Genomic DNA, 10,624 nt, shown 5'->3' on the forward strand with positions numbered 1-10,624 from the left:
TCTAGTTTACATTTATTCAAGTTCAACTTTTATTGCCTTAAAGCATGTTAACCTTGAAGGAAAGAATGAACAGAAACCACAACAATAAATTCATTCGAAAGTAACAAAAATCAGCGTTTTTCGTAAAAAATAAATGAGAAAAATAAAATGTATTGCGTGTTTACTTTTAAAAAACAATAAAAACCATAAAAAGAGTTTTCACATAAAAATCAGTTATTGGCGAAATTTCACCAAATGTTGCAAATTTTAGGTATAAACAAAGTTAATAATTTATCATTAGTCAAGTTAATGGCTACAACAGTGTAAGTGTAAAGATTTTTCGGTACAATGTCCGATTTCGTTATCAAACCAATATATTCTAGCCTTCGTTCTTGTTTGTTAGAAGGTTAGATGCAAATTACAAAAATGTGTGGCAAATGGTTCACTCGAAATGGCCAAGTTCGTTATCTTGGCAATCATGATTCATCATTAGGTCTTCTTCTCTCCTAAGCCTTTGTTTAAGGTCACTTTAAACTTTTCTCCTCTTCTTTTTATGGCGTCTTGTGACCTTTGCTCCTTCCTCTACTTTCTCTTTGGATTTGTCTTCCATTACTTCAAGATTCCAGCCTTGTAGGTGATGTAGAAACTTTTGATATCTTCGGATCTTTATCCAGGAATTCGTTTCCAATTACTCCTCTTCCAATAATTTGTCCAAGTTGATTTGCCAATCTTCGGGCAAACTGTCCTTCAGGCATTGCATCTGCTCTTCACCCAACCTCACTTTGTCATCGAGTTCTCGTCTTTCGGTTATCAAGGCGATCTTCATTTTGATGTAATGCTCGAAATCGGCGAACTGTAATTAACAGAAATGATTTGGGTGAAAATATATCCATGCAAGTTCCTATATTTTGTAAAATTTATCGTTTTCTGGAAATATTTTTTCTAATGTGAAGCTTTTTTCGTAATGTTCTCACCTGTTCTTTGCTGAAGTATCTTGCTAATATCTTGGAAACAGTTTGTTGTCTTCGGTTAATATTTTCTTTCAGCTGATTTGCATCGTTGTATTGTTCGGTGAGGTTTACTCGTTTCAGGTGAAGTAATTCCTAAGTGAAGAACAAAAGTTAAGATATCCTTGCCATACAGGTTTTTATCTGAAGACAAATCAATTCCCTATAACTTGCTGGAATCCTCACCTTCTCTTGTGTACTAGCATCAGCAGGAAGCATTTGGATTGCGTTTTCAACCCGACATAATCTTGATGATATGGAAAGTGTTAGGTTGATGATATTATCCACGTCATGTACAAAGAAGCTGTACTTTTCTTGCTCTCGTGCTGTGCAAAGTTGTGCGACGACGTTTTGAGTTTGTTTTCCAAGGTTTTCATTGTCTTTAACTTCTGCTTTCAACAAGCTCTTGATATTTTGAAGGACTTGTAACTTCGTGTTAATTTTCAAGATCAAAGCGATCTAAAAATTTCATAAAATAAAGACTATATAAAAGTCGGAAAATATTACTATTATTATGATCTTAATTCACCGATTTTTATTGAAAGTTGTTAATGGGATAACATACCTTTCTTTCGTTAGTATGCTCAGAAGATTCTTGGCGAACTTCTTCGTTAGCAAGCTTTTCTTTGGCGAGATTCATGATTTTTCCTTTAGACACGGATGTCATGTAATAAGCTGATGAAGCTGGAAGGTCTTCTTGTCTTGATCTGAGATAGAGAACATTGATTTATTCAAAGACACCAGTTCTGATTGAAACATGTCTGTATAGCTTATTAACAACAAGGCTCGAAAATTTTATTGTACTTGGCTGACTTACCGTTTTCTGCTTCGCCGCCGTCGGCATGGCAATTTGCACGATGTCTCGACTGGTGATAACGGACGAAGGGCATATTCTACGCATAAAGGTTTTGGTGCCATGTCTTGCAGGGTGGTTTTCTTTCGGTATGGCAGTTTCAAAATCATTCAGTCATTAGCAACACTTATATTTCTTTGTCACTGTAACGCACAAAAGGTATTAAGTTAAAGCGTATATGTTGCAAATCAGACCTGGTAGGCCTTCGCTAACCTTTCCCAATACCTTTTCCTTTGTTTTCTTTCTAACTCTTTCTAAAACAATTTCCTTGACCAGAAGCATTTTGACAGCAGAGAAATGCGTTGCGTCGCCACTCAAGTGCTCAATTTATACCTCTGCAGAAAACACGCTTCACGAATCACGAAGTACTTGGTTCAAGCGCGTTTTTCTTTTTATCACATTTCTTACCAAGTAGTTTCGTTGGAAAAACAAGTCTTGGCGGCATTTGGTCGCAGAAAGAGATAACGAAAATTCTAGACGCGTGAGCAATTTCACAATTATGGTAGGGTGCGATTTAAGGATTATTGTCCTTTGGGAGGGTTAATATTAAGTACGCTAGCCATACATTATCGAACCTACCACTTAACATACTGTTCATTTTACACATAACCAAGTCGTGTGCTTGTCAATGTGATGACGTTCTTCTAAAATTTTTTGTCTTACGTTGTATAGATGTTTTTTAACCGCAAAAGATGGTCATGTAAAAATGGTTTATAGTGATCTACCATAGTTTAGTGTGCAATGTACTTGCTTTGTTAATTGGACACTACAACGTCATATCACAAACATACTCCTAATTTTTACCTGCTTAGTCAAACTTACTAAGTCACTTGACCTATTTTTGATTTTATTAAAAAACGTCTTGAAAAAAACTTGCGGGGAATTTTTGTAAAAATATCTGTTATTGTAACAGTTTGAGAAAGTAAATGGATTAGATTGCTAGATTATACTTTTTTCTTTGGTTTAATTTTTGAGCTAAATTTGATCTAATCCCAGAGATAAAACCCGTTTGATAAATCCTACCAAATCCGTGAGCTAGGCCTATATATTTATAAAAGGAGAGAACAAATGTTCTGAAGAGTTAAGCTCTCGTGATGGAATTTCCATCCTTCCTGTATATCCAGGTCCCATTTATTAATATCGCTCATTACCTCATAACGCAACGGTGCTTGCTAGATGCAGCAGATAACTGATATTTTGCGACATCATATTGTAGTCTTTAAAGTGGGTGACAATAACTTCAAAAAACGTGATCACAAAGGTGCAAGATTTAGCTTGTCGATACAGATCAGCCACACACGATTGCAGAGGAAGTGTTTGTCACCCAAATAACTCCTCCGCACGACCAAACATCCCAAGAGAGCGATCATGGAAGCGTCTATGGATTCCCCTAAGTTGAAGACTTTTTCACAGATACGCAAACAGTGGACTTCTGGGAAGCTGATCAACACGACTGATATCGTTGCTTTTAGTACATGTTGTCATCACGATTTGATCAAAAGCGTGTCTTGAATCACCTCATTTAGGGAAGGAATATCTTCGTAAGCTTTTCGGATAATTAGGATTAACTTTTGACCCCAACTGGTAATGAAATAGAAGGTATTATGCTTTACCAGACACTCAGTAAAATTCCGGAAGATTAGATGTGCTATAAAACAGTTATAATCCAAGTCAATTGTAATATTTGAATTTTTTTTCTAATTCAAATGCATTCGGTTAGTATAAGCTTTTCCATGTATGCTTAACTTTAAATGCACAAGATCTTTTAAATGAAAAGCACAACAAAGTGTTCTTTGAAACAAAACTGCACAAAGACCAGTTCAGTGGTTTGTGAAGGAAGCTGCGTATTTTATGTATTTTTTGCAAAAGAATGTCTTTTCCGAGTTACTGTCACGTCTCTGTCCATTGTCACGCCATCTTTGCCTGCTGGTACGCACGTGCTGCTATCTCGTCAGGGCCATATAAGGATAAAGAATACATGTGAGAAAGGAGCGCAAAGTAGGTTACCGAGACCTGTTTGTTTTCCAACTGAAAATCAAGATTTAGATTAAATAAAGTAAATAAATATGGTATGAAATACGACGATCTTTAGTCAAAAGCATCGAATTTTTATCCACTCCTTTCACGCATATGAGCATACATAAGTTTTGGAGAAGGGCATCAACATGTTCATACAAAGCCAAAATCGCCACCATGCTATCACAGTCACCATTTTAATAACTTTCCCGCATAGATTTTACTTAGACCTTCAAGCTTTTCAGCGTTAAATTATGGGAGTATTACAAAATGTAAACTAATTTGGCAATTGTATTTTGCGTGTTGACTATATTTTACGTATTCCCGTTTTAATTATACCGTCAAACGACGTTTTCATGATAACACATCGCATTTTAGATGTTCTAAACTTTAGAATCTAAAGCTATATTCTTATGACGCATTCTTTAGTCTAAAATATTTTACTCATTTTCCTGTATATGGCAAGTAGGCTATATCAGCAATTTTGTTCAGATTCTTTGAGTCCCAACAATCAGAGTACTCTGACCATCTGCCGATAAACAATCATGGTTATATGACGTCAACCTGCATGCCCATGTGTTTTGCGATGAGCTCTGGTATGCAAAGCTTTTACGATAACGTGGTTCAAGTTGAGTCAGCTTCTATTTTCACGCTTAGAAACGGTGAACGCATTTTAAAAATGCAGTCATGCGTGTTCACCAAATATGAGAACTTTTTCCATTTCCATATAAGGATTATGGTATTTTAACCCTTTGTCATCGCTTACAGCGAAAGTATTTCGTCATTTGTTGTTTTAAATATGGATTTCATGTATGTAGCTTACAACCCCACTTGTAAGAATAGCAAATTAACGCTTTTGAGTTTTGAAAGAATGGATTGAAAACATTTCACGTGCTACGCCATGGTGAAATTTTAATGTTAGGTTCAGACATATTTATTCTTGGACAAGGGCTGCTGAGAAGGGTTCCAGTTAAGACCTCATATCGTCGAAGCTTGTTGGGAAAATGCCTACAACAGCTCAATAGCACCAATCTCTTTTCCTATGAAAAAAAAACTGGGAACCGAATTGTATTTTAACCCAGCGAACGTGAGTGTAATATCACGTTAGCAACTGCGACTAAAAATAAACCATTGCTCATCATTATGGGAATACAACCCCGACGTTGGCAAATTGACCCAACCCAATCTGGAGACTGCTTCTTGCGCATAAATCATTATTTGCTAATCAGCCTAACCTTGTTGTTTGAACCCTTTATGTTGATCAACTCTCCCCATCACCAGGATTAAGTTAAAACTTACTTATTACATCTTAGCAAGGTATTTATGGGGACAACGTGAAAATATCTTTCCCATAGCATTCAATATCATGAGTTCAAATACAAAAATATCTATGTAAATACCGAAGTAAAAATGCATACTTCTAAAATGTTTGAGCCTAAATAAGTGAAGATATTATGATTTATACAAGATATTTTGCTGAAATATATTCACGAATGAACTAAACTCATGTTTAGTTACAAATATAAGGTGTAAAGGTAATGTGATGTCTGCCTTATTTCATTTCACGACAAATAGCGGGAGATTTTCTTCTGTACTTGAAATGGGCAATTTTTTGTTTTCTTTGTACAGTTACGTCTGCTGAATGGCACGTCCAGTGCCATACGACGTCATCAAATCCACGGATTTTGGTGAGCAAATTGGAATAAATTTTGTTCCCTTGGCTTTACAATAGATAAGGGTAGAGTCCAAGAGTAAACGTGCCATCATGTTATTTGCGAACAAAGTCCATACGTAAACATGTCAACGTGGAAGTATTGCATTTGAGAATGTGGTTTTATATGAATTCGATGTTCCCTTGTTAAAAATTTTTACCAAATTGATTAAAAAATGACTGATTTCAGACTACTCCCATTTGCCTAAGTACACCAATCCTCAAATCAAAACTGATCTGGAACAACTCCACTTTTCAGACCCAAGCCTGTTTGGAATGCTGTAATGGTCTAATTTCAAACCAAGCCCTGATGATTGCAAGACGTTTTTTATAGTGTTGTCTAGGCGTATGGAATTTTTTGAATGTGATTGTGAAGGTGAAGCTTTTGCTGTATATGTTTGTTAGTGTATATTTTTTAACTTGAAAATTCATGCTTTGCTTAGTAGGACTTCATGTTTACCAACTTGTCATGCTACACTACATTAATCAAGTTCCAAACCAAACCAAAATATTCTATAACTTAATATGTGTAAACTATACCTAGCCTGGCTATATATGTTGTAGTTGCAAGAGCCATGCTGCATTCTAATAAGATTATTTAGCCATATTTTCAAATTGCCAGATGTTGCATTGACTCAAGTAATGTGGGAAATCAAAGTATTGCAATTTAATTGTGATGTGTCCTGTTTACTAGACATACAAGCTGTGCTCTGTGAAGTCTTTAACCACATATGTGTGTATAATTCTTTATCATTTTTTAATATCATGTAACCGTGTGCACTGTGCGCATGTGTTGTGAGCCATTAATCTTAGTGTGAATACTGACGGCTTAAAATATGATACCTTGTCGAGAATATTTAGAAAAATTTATCTCATAACCATTCAGCAATGTTGTGAGGTTTCTGCAATGTTTTTTCTTCCCTTTTCCTATGGTAATGAATGATTTCGTGCGAAGCTTGTTGGAAGGTGGCATGAATAACTGAGTAGGTTGCCAAGTTTGCGTTGCGATAGGGCATGCCTAAACATATTTATTCAGCTCTGCTGTAGTGCTTAACGGAGCTTGCACGCACGCGATATAATCCGCAAACAAGGGAGAATGAGTTCAAGGCGAAATAAAGTTTCAAAGGATTATGCAAAAACTGTGTGAAGGAAAGTGAAAAATGAATTCTGCAGACATGGGTAGTGAACTGAACAGACAATTATAAATAATTGTATCTTTTAATTATACAGCTTTAATAAACAAGAACTAAACTAAGCTGCAACACAACAAGTAAATTTAGACAAAAGCATAAAAGGAAACTGGTATTCTTAGAATGGTAAATCGTAATCACGCAACTGAAAAGAACTGAGGAGCTGAACGGAGAGCATCATTGGCGTGATTGCAAGGTATGCGATAAAGCTGCAAGGGGCGTTGATTAGGGACCGCGAGGAGCGTTGCATTAATCATTACAGGTAGTTTCACGTTAGTCTGCAAAACGCCGCAGCAAAAGTGCTCAAATCTTGTTTAAATATTTTCGTGATACGGTCAATGAAAATGCTGTAAGCCTGTGGTGATCTGTGCAGTCAAAAGCATTTTTAATATGTAGTGTGTTGCAAAATAGCGTATGTTAACCTTCCATATTTGGCAGCGCTACGTTGATTTGTTTAAGCTTCTGCTGATTTAAATCGAAGTGATTTACGTCTGCATATTATGCGATAAATGCGTTAAAGTTCGTTTGTATTCTCCATATTACGATGAGAGTTTTACTTCTTGCATTAGTACGTTTCTTGTGGGATTTAGTGGCGAGCATTTCCTAAACTTACAAAAAATAGTTTTATTTTAGCAAAGTCACTTTGCTGGGGACTTGTATTTGTCGACATGTTCCCATAAACACGAAGGGTGTTTTGAATCAAGTCACAGATATGCTTTTCTCATTATGTTGAGTTCATTAAGTATTTCCTTGGTCGGTTAACAACCAAAGTTTAGAAATGATTAATTTCTATGATGTTGATTTCTTGCTGTTTGGCAAAACTTGTAGAGTAAAGGTTAAACTCAAATTTAAATGTGCTTGTACGGTCCATTCCTGCGTAACGATGTACAAATACAAGTGCATCGACGTTATCACCATGCCCTGATGCATGCTCAATGCTCATGCTCAATCACCACCACCATGCACCACCTCTATCACCATGCTCAATGCAAATAAGATTAACTCTATATCTATTCAAATTACTAACCAGAAACTCATGGTTTGTCAGTAATTGATCCCGGTTTTAGAATATTAGTCAAATAAATCTAATTTTACACCATCTGGCTTAGAGTTTATGTGACTAACGCAAGTGTCTATTCTTTATTTATGTAAAAGTCAATCATGTTTGAAAGAAACAAATTTTTCAAAATTTTTAAAGTTTATTCACCAAGTGAAGTTAATTAAATTTTTACACTCTTTTTATTTCTTGCTGGTTGTACCAATTGTTGATCTTTGGTTTTGGTTGTCGTTGTCACTGATCGTTTCCATCAATTTTCTGACGATTGTATGTTCTTTGATACCTTAATGATTGTTGTAGCGTGATATCAGTGGAAAATACACTCGATTAGCTGATAAATATGTGACATGTGTTGTATATATAAATATGTGACATCAAACACATAGACATGTGTTTCATAAATACAGGGGCAGGTGCAACCCATTTATCTTTCAAAGTAGGTTAAGGTCAAGGGTAATCACGCAGATAGTTAATTAAAATGTGTAAGGTGTTGCTTTCACTTTTTATTATTACCAATATTTACCGTAACTTTGATAATAAGATTATTGGCTTCATCTTTATCAAAACTAATTGTTTCTGCGTTTTTTATTTTGAATCTGTTTTCAGATTGTAGTAACATTTTGGTTCAATCATTTTGTTTCCCCCACACAAGACAACGCCGTGACAACAACGGGTTTTAAAATTAGTATTTGCGCAATTAAAAATTGCTTTAAAGCTCACCAGGTTTATGTACAGATAAACATATTGAAACATGATTAATATTGCTCTTGAAATAAAATGTTGGTGAAATAAAAGGGGGATCAGTTTATTATTTTTTTGGTACCGGTGCTGTATTCTGAAAAATTGCAATATAGTTGTAGTATGCACTATTGCACTATGCATGGGATGTTATTTTTTATGTCCTTTATGTTGTATTTCCTTTTTCACAAAGTTAAGTACCGGTACTAGTTATGTCATACAATATAAATTTGGAATACAATATTCTCATTGTATATAGAAATACTATGTCCGTCATGTTCATGTATAGCACGCATTTGCCATTACATACACCCTTCAAAATACCGAAGTTTATTTATATTTTAAGTCTTTCGTAAAGAAATCCAGAAAACGGGGCATCGGCTTGTCATGATTTGCAATACGCTTTACCAGGATTGTGAGTGGGTAACGATACTTGATTGACATTTAGGTCAAAATGTCAAGAAACTTAACGCATCCGTGAAAGTTCTTGGTTTAGTGGGTGATCATTACAATAATCTGTTGCAACTTGTAATATTGCGTTTCCTTGAACCTGTTTTTCTTTAAACTTTAGCTTACATAACTTAATTCGTTTCACACAGTTCAATAAACTTCTTTTTAACTATACCAGCGGTTCTTAAACTTTTTTGAGCGCGACCCAAATCTGAGTTTCATGATCACCTCACGACCCAAACCTATGTCGCGACCCATTTTAATGTCCTATAGACCTATATTATATTATATTAACCTATGTCGCGACCCACCTATGTCACTATGTCGCGACCCATTTTCTGACCCTCCGCGACCCATGTTTGGGTCGCGACCCATACTTTAAGAACCCCTGAACTATACCTTTACGGTCCGTAATTTGATAAATTTTCTTCAATCGTTGTGTACATACTTTATCATCGTTGTGATACTTTTGCGTTTATATGCAATACGTGTGTTTTAATAACGTATTACATAAGTCTTATTTTGATTACAAGGCATTACCTGGACCTCTTACATAATGTTAGCGGTTAGGAATGCTTCGAGAGATTAGAAAATCTTAACGTGACTGACTGTGTTTCGAAAAGCATTTTATGTCACATAACATGTTCGACAAAAGCATGTTACGATACGAAAGATGCTTTTTGCTGTATATGCTATTTGCTGTAAAACTGTATATGCAGTGCTCTTCCTTGTCAAATGCTTATAAAAGATTTTATGAGTCTAACATATGAAGTTATTTCGAAATACTTTAATTTTTGACACCCACCGTTTCCTTTTTTTGTGTAGAATAACTGTAAAAGATGCCCTTGCTTGGTGTTGTCTGTGCGTACTTTATAGATCTTGGGCAGTTGAAAAACAATTTAACGCATTGTTAACATGCTGAATCTTGCACAACTCGGAAAAGGTGTTTGTACTTATAATATGGAAAAATATTCTTGTGCAGAGCGCGTGCAACGCCTTATCAAAGGAAAATTGTCCGAACTTAAAAAATTTGAAAAGTCAAAAGTCACATAAATAAAAACCCATGTAACGAAGAAGTAGCCTACACTGGAGGAGAAGAGCAGATTTTATCGCGGATGGATTTTTACAATAATGATAATAATAGTTTATTGCTAGGTCGCTGGTTTAGTGGAACAAGTTTTTAGAAAACGTTCGTCGATCGTCAGACTTATGCAATGTTTTCCTGATGCTGGTTACACGTTGACAGCGTTAAAGTTTTTACAATAAGGTTAGGTTCGTCTTTTGGACTTGCTTTCCGTTGGAATAGATTAAAGTGCTGTACCAGTATTAATTAAATCGATAATTCGATGACCTAACTGAATATTTATTGTTCTTTCTTGAGTGAGGTTAGCTGTATTTTGTCATTATCTTTTAGTTTTGCCATATTTGGAAACCTTGCACAGAATTAGACACGTTTGATGTTGCACGCACATGTACACCAACGAAGCTATAACGTAAGCAATAGATACATGTTAATGACATTGATATTTATATGATACTGCAAGGGTTTTTGAATGTCGCGTTGCGTGTCAGCTTCATATTTTCTTCACGTATGGGTGAGCATTTATTGTTAAATTTATGTGT

At 35.4% G+C, this 10,624-nt stretch overlaps 1 protein-coding gene across 1 annotated transcript; it reads right to left on the reverse strand.

Moving 5' to 3' along the window:
- LOC143471252 (protein Shroom3-like) lies at positions 1 to 2,083 on the reverse strand. The gene is made up of 5 exons (XM_076969665.1): positions 1,804 to 2,083; positions 1,552 to 1,693; positions 1,173 to 1,445; positions 954 to 1,082; positions 1 to 832 (listed from the first exon to the last, which is right to left on the reverse strand). The coding sequence occupies exons 1-5, from the start codon at positions 1,947 to 1,949 to the stop codon at positions 668 to 670; spliced, it is 855 nt and encodes a 284-aa protein (XP_076825780.1). The 5' UTR covers positions 1,950 to 2,083; the 3' UTR covers positions 1 to 667.
- Positions 2,084 to 10,624: the final 8,541 nt, after the last annotated feature.

This window comes from Clavelina lepadiformis, chromosome 1 (assembly GCF_947623445.1).
Source record: "Clavelina lepadiformis chromosome 1, kaClaLepa1.1, whole genome shotgun sequence".
NCBI lineage: Eukaryota > Metazoa > Chordata > Ascidiacea > Aplousobranchia > Clavelinidae > Clavelina > Clavelina lepadiformis.

Bases quoted from the DNA above. Each gene is read 5' to 3' on its own strand.
- LOC143471252 (XM_076969665.1), bottom strand. From the start codon at position 1,949: ATGATTTTGAAACTGCCATACCGAAAGAAAACCACCCTGCAAGACATG. The intron at 1,446-1,551 runs GTATGTTATCCC...TGAAATTTTTAG, and splicing joins AGCATACTAACGAAAGAAAG to ATCGCTTTGATCTTGAAAAT. The intron at 833-953 runs GTGAGAACATTA...TGTTAATTACAG, and splicing joins GATACTTCAGCAAAGAACAG to TTCGCCGATTTCGAGCATTA.